The 18206-nt window shown below is 51.0% G+C and overlaps 1 protein-coding gene across 5 annotated transcripts in view; it reads right to left on the bottom strand.

The window, feature by feature from the left end:
* Positions 1-18206, bottom strand: part of Anks1a (ankyrin repeat and sterile alpha motif domain containing 1A) — a 168724-nt gene that overhangs the window by 23271 nt on the left and 127247 nt on the right. For all 5 annotated transcript variants that reach the window (XM_059282300.1, XM_059282302.1, XM_059282298.1 and 2 more), the window contains one exon: positions 3360-3426. In XM_059282300.1, coding sequence (XP_059138283.1) covers positions 3360-3426 — 67 coding nt within the window. The remainder of the gene's footprint in view (positions 1-3359; positions 3427-18206) is intronic.

Below are 18206 nucleotides of genomic sequence, written 5' to 3'. Positions count from 1 at the left end.
GAGAATGGGTGAAAGGAGGGTAAAGAAGGGGAGGAAGAGAGAGGTTCAAGGCAGGAGAAGGAAGAACCAACTACAGAGCCGTCACCTCCCGGGGACTCTCCTCCACACGGTGAAAGTCATCCTGCCGTTACTGGCGGTCTCTGCCCTTCAAGGCAGGGCAACGCCAATTTGCTTGTCTCAGGGACCCTGCTGACCAACTGTGGCAGCCTCTCCTCCTCTGCTGTCCTCCGCAGAACAGAGGGTGGGTGGTGACAGGGTATCTCTGGATGCAGGCTGTAGCAGTACTCCAAAACGCCAAGTCTGGGGGCTCCCAGACTTGCCCTTGAATGGAAAGTCGGCTCCAGGAACCTACGCAGCAGGCTCCTGAATGCTCATGAGCTTGTGTGTCCCCGGCTGCTGATTCATTCCTGCCTGTAATCCCAGGGCTGGGCAGCTGTGGTCCAGGCTGCTGCCGGTGGATGTGCACGCTGACAGAGCCGCAGCAGAATGCTTTGTCTAAAGGCTCTGGGGCTCCACACTGCTGGCTGCCGACTGCCGGCACCACAGTCCTTGCTCACTCTCATGTCTGGCCCTCCCCTTCCTCCCCTCCCACCCTTCCCCCTTCCATGCTCAGGAAAATACATCAGGGATCGGACATCGGAGCAGAAGCTGCTGCTGCTGCTGCTGCTGAGGGGGAGCCAGAGTGAGATGACAGGTTTCCTGGGACTGATGCTGGCGATGCAGACGCACCACTAAGGGGGAGACGGCCGCTTCATCTCAGGCTTGGGGGGCAGGAAACCTCTTCCAGGGGCACAGAAGAATTGTGCCTGTAACTTGGGCTGGCGGTTTCGAGGACAGCCAGGGGAAGGGACCAAGGGGCAACTTGGCCCACAGTTAAGTGACTCCCGCTTGCCACTTCAGGACGCATTCTCCTGCTCAGCACAAGAAGACAGACCACGGCTCCTGCACCTGACGCTCCTTAGAGGAGAACCCGGGGCCAGGGGAGAAGCTCACCTACAGCAGGACACTCAGCAAGGGACAGCCAAGGGGACCTGATCAATTGCAAGTGCAGCCAGGGAAGGACAAAGTCACAGACATCCAGGAACCACACATCACCCCGGAAATAGGCTGGCGGCACCTGCATCTCAATAGGTCTCTACAGGCACTGTGTCCAGAGACCAGGGGCCCAGAGGCAACACTCAGCAGTTACTCAACAGTGAATGGGGAGTTCAAACAGAGGAAAGCCAGGCTATCCTCGACAGAGTAGGCCTTTGTTCAAAGAATCCAGAGTGGTTAGTGTGATAGACTTCTGATAGTTGGCAGAGGCGTGAAGCAGTTGTAAGACCTGTCTTTTGGGGATTTGGGTATCTAGCTCCAGTGTGGACAGTCCAGGGGCCCTTGGGTATCCAAATGGGACTGGACTCCAGTGCTGTGGCCCTGCCCTTCAGGAGAGAAGCCGTCGCTTGGCTTGGGACCTGCTGCTGAAGGCTGGGCCTCGCCCCAAGCTGCCGTTCCCAGAGCCCAGGTATCTCCTCCTTGATTCTTGCTGACAACTGAACCCTGGTACACTGTGATCCTGACCACTCAAAATGCACAATGACTCTGCTTCGGCCTGAGCCAGCCTCTCCAGGCTTCTTAGCCAGGTAGTGGTGCAGACCCCATGCCCTGGGGGTTCTCTACATCGCACACATCTTGGCCTGTCCTAGGTGTCCCTAAGCTGGGGTGTAGAAGGTGGCTCAGCAAAGTAAACATGCACACAGGACCAGGTGCTGGGGTCAGGACAGCCCGAGCGTAGAGAAGCCCTCTTGCCAATCCCAAGGGTGGAAGAGAGCAGAAGCAGCTCAGTGCAGATTCCTTCAAGGGCAGGCCTCTTCCTAGGAGGCCTGACTGGATCCAGAGGCAGTGGTCTGCTGACTCCGGCCTCTTGGACATGCTGTGGCTTAGGTTCCTGAGGAGGTATAGGAAAGCAGAAGGGGGCCACAACTAAGCTCAATGCTCTTGGTCCCAGCTGTGATCATCCTCGAAGCACAGCCTTGAAAGTGGCATGAGGGTTTGTCTGTCCGTCCTAATTACCTATTCCCTACAAACACCTGACCCTTGCAAACGCATGTGCATTCCAGAGGTGCAGGCAACCACTGAGCAGAGAGCAAACAGCTGTCTGGAGAAGGGTCCATGGCTTCTCAGCTGGAAAAGCCATCTGTCGACTCCAGCAGTCACCCAAGTCTGACAAGGACCAAGCCCAGCCCAGTCCCTCTGCTGGAACCCTGGAACCCAAGAACCGAGGCCTGCAGGGAAGGATGCAAAGCTAAATGCAGAGGAAGCCAAGCCAGGAAGCAGGTGCCCTGCTCCCGGAGTTTATCAGCATCATAGAAATGGGCACGGCCACTCGAAGCACGGCTTCTGTTCACTCAGGCGTGAGTATCTTATTAATTCACTACAATACAACGAGGTAAGTCACTGAGTGGTGCTGCTAGGAACCTGGCACTCAGGTGGGAAGAAATGAATGACTTACTCTGAAGCCTGTATCTAGAACTGGGATTTGAACTGAGGGCAGTGTGGCTCCAGGAGCACAGACCGCCCAGCAAAGCCCACAGTTCTTCTCTCCAATGTGCACAGCACCCTCCTCCCTCAGGCCTCTTGGCAGGGCAACAGGAGCCCAAGACTGGGAAGTGCCACAAGGAAGGCTGCTGGGCCACTGCTGCAGGAGGTACGGAACCCCACCCTCACCAGAAAGGGGGGCTGGGTCTTCTCTGAGCTGTCACAGTTCTGGGGTCTGAACCAGGGCTCGGTGAGGGGTATGAGCAGCAGCTCTGAGAGGTACTTTAAAGACATCTCTCCTGAGAAAGAAGCCCAGCATGAGGGTCCATTTCACAAAAAAGGAAATCAAGGCAGACCTTACCCTAACAGCTTGTATGAACAGAATGACCTGTTCTGTAGGGATCTGGGTAACGCCAGCAGAGACAGACACCCCCTCCAGGAGACTCTGACACGTGCTAACGGAGAACATTCATCCAGCCCCACACTGCCAATGTGGTAAACAAGGCATATGAGGGCCATGTTTTCATGACCAGCTGGTGCCAGCGCCTTCTCAGGAACTGGGGAGGGATGTGGCAGTAACTCCAGTTTGGAGCACTGTGATGAAGTCCAACACCACAAGCAGCCTGACAGCTACTCCGCATTACAACTCCTTTTCGTAACAAGCAGCCTCAAATTCAATGCATACACTCCCCCAAAATGCACAGTCATTTCTCCAAAAGTGCAGGCCGTGGCCTGGGCTGGCCCCTTTCTCCTCAGACGTTTGTCTTGGGTCAGAGAAGAACCTGAGGCTGCCAGAGCCAGCAAGAGGCCTGTGTTCTACAAGGTGGGGACTAGTACAGTACCTGAGACCTTCTGCTGTTCCTGAGAAAAGTCAATTCCTTCTCCAATTGAGCTCATGATTTTCTCAATCTGAAACAGAAGAAAGAGGACACAAGAGGGGTCAACTTGGGGTCAGCATTGCCAGCTCAAGGCCAGCACCACCTGACTCTTCTCCCAGGGTCTAACTCAGCCCAGGAAGGTGTGGAAAGCCACTCCGCAGGGCTCCAGATAGCAACAGTGTGGGCTGTGGTAAAGACATGACCCCTTTTCCTGGACTCGGAAGCCTCACTCCTCAGCCCAGTTGTCCGCACATGTCACTGCTCACGTTAGAACTTAGGTTCCCTGAGAGGACATAGTACCAGCTTTGCTCTATGTCACGCTCCAAGCACCTACAGCCATGCCTGGCAGACTGTGAGCACAGTACAGATAGATAGGTGGTGGCCATGACTGCCAGCCCCGAGGTGTAGAGGCAGGCAGACCACCTGCACACAGGAAGCTCCCCGAAGCTGGCAGGGAGGTCGCGTAGCCCTGGATGGAAACCCTTTTTGCATCTGGGAGGTGGGAAGGAGTTTTGCACTTATTGGGGGAAGAGCCCTTCCTCTGGACCAGAACAGAGACAGTGAGCCTCAGAGCATCTAATGGCCTCAGCATGGCCCCTGGTACGGACCACTTGTCTCAGTACCTGGCTTTCGTTACTGTGGGCTGGAACCAGGCTGCCCCATCTGTCCCTCAGTCCAGTACATGTGGCCAGGGGTAGGTCTAGACAGCCAGACGGGGATGGCCTGTCCCCCTTCTTGGGCTGCAGTGATAATGAGCTCATTCACAGCTTCTTCCAAAGCCATGAAAAGAGGGACCTTTTGTACCAGGGCTTGGATGCTCTTTCCCCTAAGTGCAAGTAAGGAGCCCGGGCCTGACAATCAGAAAAACAACTCCCCAGCTGGCCTCCAGCTGGCAGACAGGGCGTGCAGCTGACGCCCAGAAGAGCACAGACTAAGTGCCTTCTCTCTCCCTGAGGCCAGTGCGGTCCACATCCTCGGCTACAGAGCTCAGCCGAAGCACAGGGACACACCGAAGACTGTGGCGGGGGTGTCTTTGCGTGAGAGGCAGCTCCAGGGTGGGTCTGCACTGCTCCTTGGAGTGGACAGCCACCCACATGCACCCTCCCCTGGGCTCTGGCGGTTTCGGGTGCTGCAGCAGTGGCAAATGACCCAGACAGTCAGGAAAAGACCGTCAACCTCTAAAGTCCGGGATGTAAATACACATCGTGTTCACACAGCATCTAGTTGATAACATGGCTCACAGTAGATGCTCAATAAAAATTAGCTTGTGCCCAGTGCCCTCTGTTGCCCTCTGAGGGCTCCAGCCTACTAAAGCCTAAATTTGAAGCTTAAAAAATATTTTTATGTTGGCCGGGAGGTGGTGGTGGTGGTGGTGGTGGTGGTGGTGGCAGCGGCGGCGGCGGCGGCGGCGGCGGTGGCAGCGGCAGCAGCGCACGCCTTTAATCCCAGCACTCGGAAGGCAGAGCCAGGCGGATCTCTGTGAGTTCGAGGCCAGCCTGGTCTACAGAGCGAGTTCCAGGAAAGTCACCAAACTACACAGAGAAACCCTGTCTCGAAAAACCAATATATATATATATAAAATCTGTATAGGTGTTTTGCTTGCAATTATGTCTAAGCACCGCATGTCTGCCCGGTGCCTGTGGAGGCCAGCAGAGGGCATAGCAACCCCTGGAATGGGAGTTACAGATGGTTATGAGCCACCATAAGGGTGCTGGGAATCAAATCAAAGGTCCTCTGCCTTAAACCCTGAGCCATCTCTCCAACCCACTCAAAAAATACTTTGACTCATGTTCTTTTGTTGTTTTTGAGACAGGATCTTACTATGTAACTGTGGCTAGAACTCTCTCTACAGACCAGACTGGCCCTGAATTCAGAGATCCTCCTATCTCTGCCTCCTGAGTGCACCACCATGCCAGGCCCTCGATGTCTAGTTCTTTGCATACGCATTACCACTCAAGAACTACAAAACATCGTTCCGAGAACAGCATGCCTCTCTTTCCACTCTTTTAGATCACTTCTTAGATGCGGGCAAATGCAAGGATACCCCCCCACACACACACACACACAGACACGCCACGTATCTTGCTTTTCCCACTAACCGAGTTCTGGAGCTTTCTCACGGTTCATAGCGAACTTGCAATGGGTAAGCCACACTGTCGGTGCAGCTCTCAAATCGTGTTTAACAGTTGCCCGGCACATCTGTGGGTATTTTCTCATTGCCAGGGCTGCAATGAGTTCTGTCCCACGTGTTTTTGTGCACATTTACAAGCACATGTGTGGGGTCACTTCTGTGTGTCTGCTGAAGGTCCACTAGGCACCACACAGCGGTGTGATCAGAGGAGGTAGCTGGGTGGGCAAAGTGCTTGTCATGCACATGTGTGGCCCTGAGTGAGGATCCCACAAACTCACATGAAGAGGGATGTGGTAGCTGCACCTATAACCGACTGTGAGGCGGGAGGTAGGGACAAGAGAACCCCAGGAGCTCAGCGGTTAACTAGGCTGGGGTGCACAGTGGCAAACAAGAGAGCCTGCCTTAGAGGTGGGAGTGAAGCTGTTCTCTGACCTCCACGTATGCGCCGTGATGAGGCACGCCAGTGCCTGCTGCACTTACACATGTGAACACCTGCGTGCACATGTAGATAGAACCAGCGGCAGGTTATGGAATCCCTCCTCCCATGCATGGCGATTTTGCTGAAGGTCTTCCAGAAATGGTGCTCACCGTCTCACACTGTCAGTTCATTCTATGCAGTGTCTATTGTGACGTTTGTCTTTTCACAGAGTTACAGCTTTTCTGTAACTTCAACACAGGGGCTGCTGCCCCTCCAGACCACACCCTCTTCCCTGGAGAGGCTTACCCAGCCCCGCCTAGAAGACACCTCAGGGCCAGCCCTCAAAGCCTGGGTTGCCTGATCTAATTACAGAAGCCTCACATCCGGGCAAAGAGCAGGTACTCAATAAACCCTGCTCTCTTGCCCGCCTCTTCCTTTCTAGACCATCTGTAGGAAGAGACAGGTGCTCAAGGCGGGAGACTTTTCCCCACACGGGGGAGAATGGCCTTCATTCCTGGGGTGGTGCCAGGTTGGGGACATGGGGGCATCTACAGCAGTGCATTTCCTCGCCTGAGAACGGCACACGGTAAATAAGTGAACGCATGTATGAACAGGCACTTCCATTACGTTGGCCTAGCAATGAAAAGTTGTTCTCCAAGGCCATGGTCCATACCATGGGCAGAGAGCGTGAAACTGGGTGACGGTCCTATGTGTTCTCTCATTCCTGAGATTTCCCACAGGGCCATTTGAGTGCTGTTGGTCCCCAGAACCACCCCCGTGCCTGGAAGCCTGCATGAGCCAGTGTTTCTACAGCCTACCCTGTGTTCCTATGCTAGTGGACACCGCCAGCAGGTTTGCCCAAACGTTTTACTGTTCTGTGAGCTGCCACAGGCAGGTCGAGCTGAAGAGTCTAGTGTCCAGAGGAACTGAAGGAACATGCCAGTCTTCTGCTAGCTTGTGGCCTAGGTCCCCTTCCTTGGCAACTGGAACCTACAGAGGTGACATGGGGTGGCTGGGAGGGGTTTCTGGGCATCCCTTAGGGAGGGCTGTGGAGTCACAGGCGGCTGCTCTCCTGCCTCCACTCACAGCCCAGAAGCAGCAGACCCTACACTCCGCAGCTCTGGTGTGCAAGGTGAGGCCAGCAGCAGGCAGACACCACTCCCATGCACACAGAGCAGTTTAACCGAACAGGGCAAGCCGAGAACCATGAGTGTTCCCAGAAGTCTGTTTCGAGGGAACGAAGGGAGGGAGGGGTGACAGGAGGGCATGGTTTTCTTTTTCTGCTGCTCAGATGAGGGACAGTTTTGGAGCGATGGCTAGTACTGCACTCCTCATGAGCTGTAACTGAAAATGTGTGTCTGTGTTAGTTAAGATAAGGCCCTGGAAGCGATCACAATGGATTCCTGTGTTAAAAAATATTTTGAAGCCTGGCGGCAGTAGCGCACGCCTTTAATCCCAGCACTTAAGAGACAGGTGGGCAGATCTCTGTGAGTCTGAGGCCAGTCTGGTCTACAGAACAAGTTCTGAGATAGCCAGGGCTGCTTTACAGAGAGAAACCTTGTCTGAACAAAACAAAACAACAAAATGGAAATGATCCACCAGCAAGTATTCAGGACGCTTCTGTTCAGGTGGCTCCCCTGCCAGGGCTGTATGAAACACACTCCCCAAATGGCTGGGAGCAAACCCTGGTTACGCTGTGGACCTCTGGGCAGAGCCCCCAGGATCCTGCAGTTGTCCATGGGAGGTGGGCCCATCCAGTCATTGGGATGGTACTATGCTTTTCAAATAACCACTGGAGTGGAAGGGAAAGCCCCAAGTTCTGAGGAGTGTGGCGTGTGCCAGGAAGTGTGTGAGGTGCGGGCAGTCCTGGGCACCCTGGAGGGTCAGTGCACTCCTGCTCCTAGGCCTTTGGGAAACTCCCCTTTTGGGTGGAGGACAAGGTAGAAGCAACACTGTGTCCAGAGCTTCCATTTGGGACCAAGCCACTAGGACAACGGCCACCAGTTAGGGGTGTGCCTAGACGCTGGGGCTTTATGGGGAGGAGAGGAACCACCTTCCTTCTCCGGTTCTAAGTGTGAATATTAAGGGCCATGTTTCCGGAGAGTCTCAGAGTTGGCTACTGACATCCCCCAGCTCCTCCCTACTGCCTGGGGAGCGTGCCCACACACCTGGGATTCCCTGGAGTTGGAAAGCACATGCTAGTGTCCTCAGGTCTGTCCTACAGAGCAGGAGATGCCCATCTTCCTCCTCCATCCCCCACTTACAAACTTACCCAGAAACCTGTTTGGCTCTGTTGCTTTAACAATTTTAGTGGTGTGTCCCAGAGATGCCAAGAACCACCGAGGGGGAAGGCCTGTCTCAGGGCCTTTGATCTCAGCCCATGTCTTCTACAGAGCTGCTGTCTTGGTGACGCTCTGGCCTGGTGATAAGCAGTGACAACTGCTATTCAGTGCTCTCATCAGGCTGGTCACTGAAACTTGAATCACGTTTATATAAATGGAGGAAGCAGGGAGGGTGGTCTACACAGCGGCTTCTGGGTCCGTCTGGATCCTCTGGAGTGCCTTCTCTGATTTTTACACCCTGCCCAACTCCTCACCAGCCCCGAAGACCTCAGCTCACGTGGAGCAGGCACAGAACCCACAGTCAGGGAAGAATCTGAGGTGCACCTTGGCAGATCCTTCAATGTGCCAGCAGCCTAGGCACATAGCTCCTGGGCCTGAGAGGCACCAAGCCTGGACTGAGTGTTTCTGGGAGAATGAGGTGCTAAGGATCTGGCAACATCCTTTCAGCCTGCCAGAGGCTCACCCAACCCTGTCATGTGATCACTGATGCTGTCAGGGAACCCAAAAGATGCTGACAGAGACACTCCCAGACCAGGAGCCACATGAGAACTTATGGTCCTCTCTGCATCTGCTCAATTGCCTCTCAGAGCAGACAGGCACTCAGCCGTGAGTGGGCTTTGACTCAACGTCTGAAAAAGGGTCAGTGACCAGGGGCTACAGTAGCTTTCTTCCCCTTTCAGACTGAGTTGCAAAAGGCCTCAGGGAAGACAAAGATGGATTGAAGTAAATGATTTGTCTGATTTTCTAATCTTGTCAATGGCTTTTAGAAGAGGCCAGGATGGCGTGGAGAGGCGGGGGAGGGAGGGTGGGGATGAACAAAGATCTGCCAGTGGGTTGGGGCCTCTTCTCAAGCAAGCCTGGCCGGCAGCTCTGGGAACAATGGGCAGCTTCTCCTCACAGCAGAATGTTAAGTCTCAGCTTAATTTGTCATCACAGGAGAGCACCCAGGTTGATACCATATTTACTGTGGTATCCCCTCACTCCAATTTCCTTTCCCTCACTTCTCTCAAGGTCCCTTTTTCTTCCAGGCTAAGGGGTAGGGAACAGAGCTGTTTCATTTCAAAAGTGCTTTGTCCGGCCTGACAAAATGCCTACCCCTCTGTGGTTGCCCCAGACCCAGAGGGGCAGCCTAGTAGAGAGGAAAGCCAAGGATGCCCAGTCCTAGGCCATGTCTCTGCCCTCAGCCTGCACCTTTGGGCTGCAGATACCGGCTCCTGCAGCCTCAGAAAACTCCAATCACACAACCACCAACTGGGCCTTCTCCACCCAGGGGCAGGCTTGTGATCCTTAACTCCTTTGTCAGTCTGACCGGATTTGGAATCATGTGAGACACACTCTGTGAGGGCGTTTTCATAGAGGTTTAAGTAGAAGACATCCCTGAATGTGTCTAGAGACATCCCACAGGCTGGGCTGGACTGAAGAGGGAGGAAAATGAGCTGGGGAGCAGTGCCCATCTGTCTCCACCTCCTGACTGTGATGCCGTGTGACCAGCAGCCTCCACCACCGCCTCCACCACCGCCTCCACCACTGCCTCCACCACCACCTCCACCACCGCCTCCACCACCGCCTCCACCACCGCCTCCACCACCACCACCACCACCACCGCCACCTCTACCACCACCACCACCGCCACCTCCACCCCCGCCACCACCACCTCCGCCGCCACCTCTACCACCACCACCACCGCCACCTCCACCACCGCCACCACCACCTCCGCCGCCACCACCACCGCCACCACCGCCTCCACCGCCACCACCGCCACCACCGCCACCACCGCCACCACCACCACACTCCCCCTGTCCTCGGGGACTGCACCCTCACACTGTGACTGCTTTGTCACAGTAACAGGAAAACAGAAAGGAAATATGTAGATATGACAGGAACATGATAGAAGAAGCCACATGGAAACAGACAACTATTGCCGAGTGACCTCCTCCTGCCTGGACGGCCCACTCTGAAAGCAGTCTGACTCCAAGTCCCTGGAAACTGCTGAAAAGAGAAAAATTGGGAGACCTAGATTCCAATTAACTTTATTATTGCCCGCCACATAACTCTGGGGTATGTGCCAGGTTTTGGCTTTAAAAAGTGGGACAACTATCTAAAAGATTAATGAAACTTCGTATTTGGGTTCTGGTCCAGTTTATGCTTACGTCTGGCACATGTAGAGGGACAAAGGTTCGTCACACAGCCTCGGGGGGCACAGGCTGCGGGGTCCTGCTTCTGCTGCCACCTTCACCCCAACCCGCCAGGGTGGGGGACCAGCATCCACTCCTCAGGCCTACAGCCAACAGCTGTCTGCAGTACGGCAGTGAGAGGACACCATGCATGCGATCAAGAGTCAGCACACTGGCACATCCATCAGCGCCCCTCAGGGATTCACAGCTTGCCACCCCTAATTACTGCGGAACAGGAAGAAGTCGTAGAAACAATCCAGAACCCCAAATTTTATTTCCAGACGTGAAAGGCTTCAGCTAACACACAAGGCACATGCTGCACCACTGCCGCCATTCAGATGAAGTAACAGGTCAGGTAAACAACTACCACAGAAAAGGCCAGAAGAGTAGGTGCCCGGGGGGCTCTAGGGTGGGGTTGGGTAGGGACTGACTGGCAAGGGCAGGAGGGAACATCCTGGGGTCACAGTAGTCTTCTGCATCCTAATGGAATTTGGGGTTACACAAATGTAGGTATCTGTCAAAGATTATGCAACGAAAGCTATGATCGAAGCTTGTGTGAGTATGTGTCACCCCACTCTCATGACCCAGACTATAAACAAGTATGGAACTCTAGTTAATGACACAGCTTTTTTCTTCTCTCTGTAGCCATGGCTATCCTGGAACTTGCTTTGTAGGCCTTGAACTCACAGAGATCCACCTGCAGAGGCTAGGAGACTGGTTATACCCATGAGACACCAAAGGGCCGATCCCTGAGTCAGGAGTGACAAGACCAGAGGAAGCAGCATGCTGGAATGCATGTTCACATCCCTGACGGCCTGGACTCAGTAACATCAGGGCCTCAAACACTCCAGGATATGGAGGGAACAGGGAGCCTGTGTGGGTGTGCTGAAAGCCTGTTAGCTCGCCCCTTCCTACTTTAGGAGGTTAGATATCCTTGGAAACACTACAGCTCAAGCCTTGCAAACTGCTGGTTCTGCCAGTGGGTCAGGAGGACTGGCCACCAGCACGGCCCTCTTCCTTACAGCCATCAGTGACATCCTGCTCCCAGAGCTTCAAATCTGTGGCTCTGATGATCATTTCCTACTAACTTCCTGTCCAGCTTATTTTATGGCTAGCCTCTGCCTCTGTGAAAGCTCAGGGCAGTTTCAGATCTGTCAGATGGACATCACTAAAGGCACAATCGGGCGCAGGCAGAGCAGACCTCAGAATAAAAATCTGAATCCTGGGTTCAAATTCTGCTTCTCTCCATTGTGAGCAGAATCTTGGAGAAGCCATTCAATGTCTCTGAGCTTTAACACACTTCCAAAAAGTGTGAGAAAACTCTTCACCTGCCAGATCACTGCCATGGCCCACGACTTTTCTTCTTCCCCCTCCCTGCTTCCCTGAGCCAGTCTCACGGTGCAGCCCAAACTGACCTCGACCTCAAGCTCCTCCTGCCTTAGTTTCCCTAGTACTGGGATTTGAGGCATACACCAGCATGCCCTGCGATCTCCTTCTCTGAGCCCCAGTTTCCTCAAAGGCTGCTGGGAAGTCTGAGCCGTCATATGAGGCATGGTGGGAAAACAGCCTGTGCTTTCCAGACCGAGTGCGTGAGGCCTGTGGACTGGTGCCATTCCTCCATGCCCTGATGACATCACTGCCGTGCCACATGACTTTAACTATGTAAAGATGCGTCACATTTGCTTAATTGTGTAAAGATGTGTTGCTTTGCCTGCCTCAGACACCTGATTGATCTAATAAAAAGCTGAACAGCCAATAGCTAGGCAGTAGAGAGACAGGCAGAGCTGGTGGGCAGACAGAAAAGAGAACAACGGAGGAGAAGAGGGAGATGCCATGGGCCGGCCAGCCATGGAGTAAGCAAGGAAGCAGGACAAGTGAAAGAAAATGAAAGAATGAAAGGAAAGTAAAAGCCCTGAGGCAAAACGCAGATGAGGAGAAACAGGTTAAACTAAGTTGTAAGAGCCAGTGGGGCAAGCCTAAGATAACCGAGCACTCATAATTGATAATAGGTCTCCGTGTCTTTTTTTGGGGAGCTGGCTGGTGGTCCAAGAAAGCCTGCTACACATTACCCTGGAAGATGAGGTTCTGCAGCTTCTCCTCCAGAGGTGGGTTCGTCTGCACTGTCTTGGAAGCTTCAGCCTGGGCCTTCCTGGGCCAGAGCAGGAAGTCCTAAGGGTCTCCTTAGCCCAATCCTTAAAAATGTGGACTGGAGCTGAATCATAATCTACTTCCTGCTCTGCAACCCACCTGACCAGATGCCAGCCTTCTTGCTCTGGGAAACATCTGTAGTCTTCCTAAACTGCATATGGCAGGGAAACTGTCCAACACCCCTCCCTCCTCACTCATTACTGTGGTTAGAAAGGCTGCCATGATTTACATCCATCTCATCCTAAAATAAACAGAATTCCACCTAAAAACAGTTAAAAGCCCGTCCTTTAGAGATAAAGCCGACGGAAAGGGCTGAAAATGTTCACAAGCCCAGTGAACAATAGCTCACTTCCTGCACACGGCTGCTGTGGCTTCTCCATTCAGGACAGAGCGTCCCAGTGAGGGAGGCCTTCCTGGTGAGAACTTTGGGACAGGATAGAGGTGAGGACTGCTGTATCTGCCCTCTCTACACTTAGGAGAGGGTTGGTCCCCGGGAGCTGCACAGTAGGTCACAAAACAGGCACGTTTTGATGGAGTCTGCCCTTAGTTCCTGGCCACTGTGAGCCTGTACTTGACAGCAACTTCCACTGACAACGGTGTTGGTATTAGAGTCGGTGCCTAGCATACGCCTCTCCAGCCCCATCCCCCACCCCCACAGGGAGGAGGACAAAGAGTAGGAAATGTAATTACATGTTACAAAGTAATGAAACAGGTGAAAATGCTGTTTCTGTAACAACCAAGTGGATATTTCCAAGAGACACAATAAAGGGACGATTTTGAAAATGTGTTCTTGAATGAAGTATAGTTGGTAAAATAAGTTCGAGAAATTCTGAGAGAATTCTATACTCAAATTGTTTTACAAGTGGCTTCATTCTGGCTTTACTTATAAGAAAGTCAAACTGTTAACTCCAGTCAACAGAGCATCATGGATGGCATCGTAAAGAAGGGCAGGGAACCCAAAATAAGGAGAGCCACACTGAAAGACTCAGGTTCCCTTCAAAGAAAGCGCGTGCACACACACACACACACACACACACACACACACACACACACACACATCTGTAGTTCAAAGTAAATTGATGTTTGTACCTCTTTCTTTAACAGGCCTTGTAATTAACATAAGAACCCCCTTGCATGCGGTTATTCCAGAAGCTCTCACTAAACAACGGACATGGAGAAGAAAGTCCCTGGGGAAGCTGGGGCCTGAAAAACACGGCAGCACTAACTTTCCAACCCCCTTTGTTATCAAGCATGCCCCACCTCCCAGGGCAAAGTCCCTCTCTTGATGCTTTTTCTCAGAAGTCTCTCCACTGACTGGAGAACACTAGGCTGTGGTCGTCTCCTCCTTTATAGAAGATCTGTTTGAACAATGTCCTAACGTTTGCTGATCACTACCTTGAGTCGGTACAAACAGCCACAGTTTGGCCTTTCTGAGCTCCCCATCAGAGCACAAAGGCATCAGAAGAGCCTGGGCTCTGCTCTGTGCCCAGAGGCTGCTGTAGTACTAATTCCAGCCTCCATCCACACACATGGCAAGTGGGAGCCAAAACTGCCTTCAGCCAGCTCAGGGCCCAAGCAGGGAGCACAGAAACAGGTTATCAAGCTAAGCCCTTTTCAACATGTGGAGCCCGCCCCTACAGGCAGACCATAGGACAGAAGGCAAAAGCAATTCTAAGTCTCAAAGACATTCTGAAGATTAAAGACACCCAAGATTATCTAAGAGGAAAAGGTTAGGCTATGAGGTCGGAGCGAAACCATGCCCAGCCTGGCCTCTGCCCCATCAGGAATGCAGGAACCCACAGGAATGGCATCCGTGTGTTCCCCAAAGGCAATCCTGGAGAAGTCTCCAAACATGAGAATTCTGAGAACAGCAGAGGTCAGGAATAGGGCGAAAGCAGGGAAGCCTGGCTTTGATGGAAGACGTGCCGATGTTCCTGCCAATCTGTGCCTAGCGTCCTGTCCTCATTCCTGCTGACGCAGAAGGTCTCTGGTGGAGCCTGCAAGCCTCTGCCCCTCTGCAGCCACCCGCTCTTCACTCTGTAATGCCTCCTAGGACCAGTCCGGGCTCTGCTCTTCCCTGATGTAGTAAATTTTCACAGTCAGAGCAAGGCTTCTCGCTTGGCTGGCCCTTTCAGCTAGCTATAACTCACCTAAACTTAACCCATGCATGGGAGCCAAAACCCCTTCATGCAGGCAGCAAGGTAAAATGGAGAGGCTGGCACTCAGCACACACTTGCTAGTCCCTATACCCGAAGTTACTGCATGGAGTTCTCGCAGAGGAGGTGGCCTAGCTGCATACAGGAAGGTCAAAGCACTTGCATACATAGGCGAGGCCCCAACACACTCACAGGCCTCTGAAGCTTCTCCTCTATGTCCTGCTGATGCTCCTGCTAGGCACTGGACCCTGGACAACTTACTCGATACAGAATGGAAAAATGAGCCTTTAATGAGGTCAAACCCTAACTGGCTCTTAGACACGGGTGTCTTATGGGCATCTTGAAGAAGGGGAGGGATCTAATAGTGGCTAACCCTGAAGTACATGGTGTCTTCCCACCTAGAATTCCTCCAGCTACATCTTCACCTAGTCACTGCTAAGACCCTCTAACACGAGCTCACAATGATCTCCACTGTGGCGGGACATTTGTTCACACTGTGATACCCCAAGACGGTGATAATAAAGTTAACTTTGGATCATGGGGCAGAACCAGGGACTAGTTGGCTAGTCATAGCCATAGAGAATATGGAGGACTTGGGAAGTGAGATACAGACACACAGGAAGGAGTAGGGAGGGAATTAGAGACTCACAAGCCTTTTTGGTTTGGGACGAGTGGAGAGAAGCTCTCTTGCTGGGTCTCCAGCCAAATAGTCAGCTGGTTGCTTCCCGGCTTCTCAGATCGAGCAGGTTTCCACCCCAGTATCTGACTCCCGAGTCTTTATTGGTAACAGAACAACTTAGGTAAAAACAACATTTGGTGTGCAGTGTGCGGCACCAGGTCATGCAGTGGCCTCTAAAGCCACCACTTCTCCCACCGCTGCGGCCACTCCTAGGGCGTCTTCTCCCACTGTGATCGCCTGCATCTGCACCCTGGGCTGACACTGCATGACACCTGCTTACACAACAGTGCCTGCTCGGGCTTCTTCAGCTGCGGCTGCTGTTGCTGTGCATCCCGGCCCGAGTGCCTCACAGCCCTGCTGCCACAGAAGACACCTGGGGAGTCCAAAGAAAATCTCTCCCACGTTAAGAATGGGAAATATCACAATGCAGGGAGGTAGGCTTCTGTATAGTGCCACAATGGATGGCTTAGAAATTAAAAAATAAATAAATAAATGCATAATTGACTTAGCTGGGATCGACATAATGCCAATTATTATTACTATCAGTTTGGTAATTTATATTTTATCCTTTAAAAAGTGATTTGATGTGTGCTAATTATGAAAAATTGATAAGATACAAGCCTTAGAAAGACTTATTAATGAAAATAAGAAAAATACTCAGATACAGACAGAGGAACTTAGATAAGAACCTACCACACCACTGCATGATGAAACTGAAAGGGGCGGTGAAAGATTATTAGAAAACCAACTTTAGTTTACCTAGTTACTATACAAGAGCAACCAGCAGACCACAGGCACCTGCAAGGTTATGCAGAAGTTAAATGGAATCCTATAGAAATATTAGATTTGAGGAGAAATATTAGATTTGAGGAAGTGGTTGTTTCATATGGTATGCATTCACCCTATGTGAAGCAGATGTTAAATTCCTGGGCAACTTAGAACAGAATTATCCCCCAAGACTGGAAAGATTTGTCAACAGCAATATTAGAAGCTGGTCCTCAGTTATAATGGAAAACACGGTGGAAAGAGGAAGCTAGGGCCATAGAACAACAGAATAGGGCTAGAGGGACTGATAGTTCCTGAGGTCAGTTTCTTGATGAAGGCCAATATGCTGATTTGCAGACAGTTTGAGTTTAATGATCACATCTTGGCCCTGTGTCATTTAGCAGCTTTGAATGTTTGGGACAAGATGAAGAATGAGGAAAGAGGTCTGAATGGCTCACTAAAATTATTCAAGGCCCAAAAGAAGCCTTCACTGATTTTTTGCAAAGATTGACTTCAGCTGTAAATAGAACAGTATCAGATCCAGAAGTCAGATTAAACATTAATTGAATCTTTGGATTTTGAAAATGCTAATTCATAACACAAAAGAGGCAAGATCAGCACTAATAGATGAAAGGATCAGAAATATGGCTGATATTGGATCTCATGTTTATGATGCTGCTTTGATAGAAGTGATTGCTAAAAATTTAAGAAAAATCAAAATGTCAGGTGTTTTAAGCAAACAAGGTCATCTGAAAAGGGACTGTAGGCAAAGTGTTCCTAGAAACAATTTTTTTTTTGAGATAATCCAGACAGAAGGCCCCAGCCTTCTGGAGTATGCAGAAGGTGTGTCAAAGATCAGCATTGGACTAACGAATGCATATCAACAAGGCACAGGCAAGGTAACCCTTGGCCATGGGGAAACATCTTAGAGGACCTCTTGCAAGTCTCAATATCAAATATGGTTCAATTATTCCCTGCCAGCATTGGAGAAACTCAACCACAGAGCAATTAAAAGACTTAATGCTTGTTGTTAAAAACAACACTGCTCTGGATGTGATCAAGGACAGAACAGCTTCAGCAGAAAAAAAAAAAATTCGGGAGAGACCATAAAACAAATATTTTGGCAAACTGCTATAAATGATCAGAGAACAAAGCTAAAAATACAAATAAATAGCAGTGAAATTGAAGGATTACTTAACACAGGTGCAGATGTAACCGTAATTTCACCAAAATTTGGCATTCAGATTGATTGGCCTCTTCAGGAGGTAAACATTCAGATTTTAGGGACTGGAACTTAATCTTAGGTAAAAAAAAGTACAAGGTGGGTTGAGTGTATAGGGCCAGAAGAACAGACAGGAAAATTAAAGCCATATGTGGCTAACATAGTAATGAATTTATGGGGATGTGATTTATTACATCAATGGAAAACACAGATTAACATACTTCAAATCTCAGAAACAAACCATAAAATAAAGAGAGAATGCTTCTAAGAGAAAATTAAAAGGTATTATGAAGAACAGTCACAGACTGTTCAGGTTGCACATGAGCAAGGCACAATAGCTGTTGATCTTTCAAAGGTATCAACCACCCTACCTTTAGAGTGGTTAACTGACCAACCTATATGAGTGGAACAATGGTCTTTGATATCAGAAAAATTACAGGCACTGGAACAGCTGGTACAGGAGCAGCTAAATGCTCAACATATTGAAGAATCAATTAGTCCTTGGAATTCTCCTATATTTGTTATTAAAAAGAAATCTGGAAAATGGACAATGGTAACACATCTGAGAGCTATTAATAAGGTGAGCCAGCCAATGGGCTCTTTACAGCCTGGAATTCCCTTGGCTTCTCTATTACCTAAAGAATGGTCTATTACAGTGACTAAATTAAAAGACAGCCTTTTTACTATACCTTTACATGAACAGGATAGAGAAAAATTTGTCTTCACAGTGCCTACTTTTAAAAATTCCCAGACTGTTAAAAGGTACCATTGGAAAG

Source organism: Peromyscus eremicus, chromosome 16_21 (genome assembly GCF_949786415.1).
Source record: "Peromyscus eremicus chromosome 16_21, PerEre_H2_v1, whole genome shotgun sequence".
NCBI lineage: Eukaryota > Metazoa > Chordata > Mammalia > Rodentia > Cricetidae > Peromyscus > Peromyscus eremicus.
This window is presented reverse-complemented; position numbering and strand designations above follow the sequence as displayed.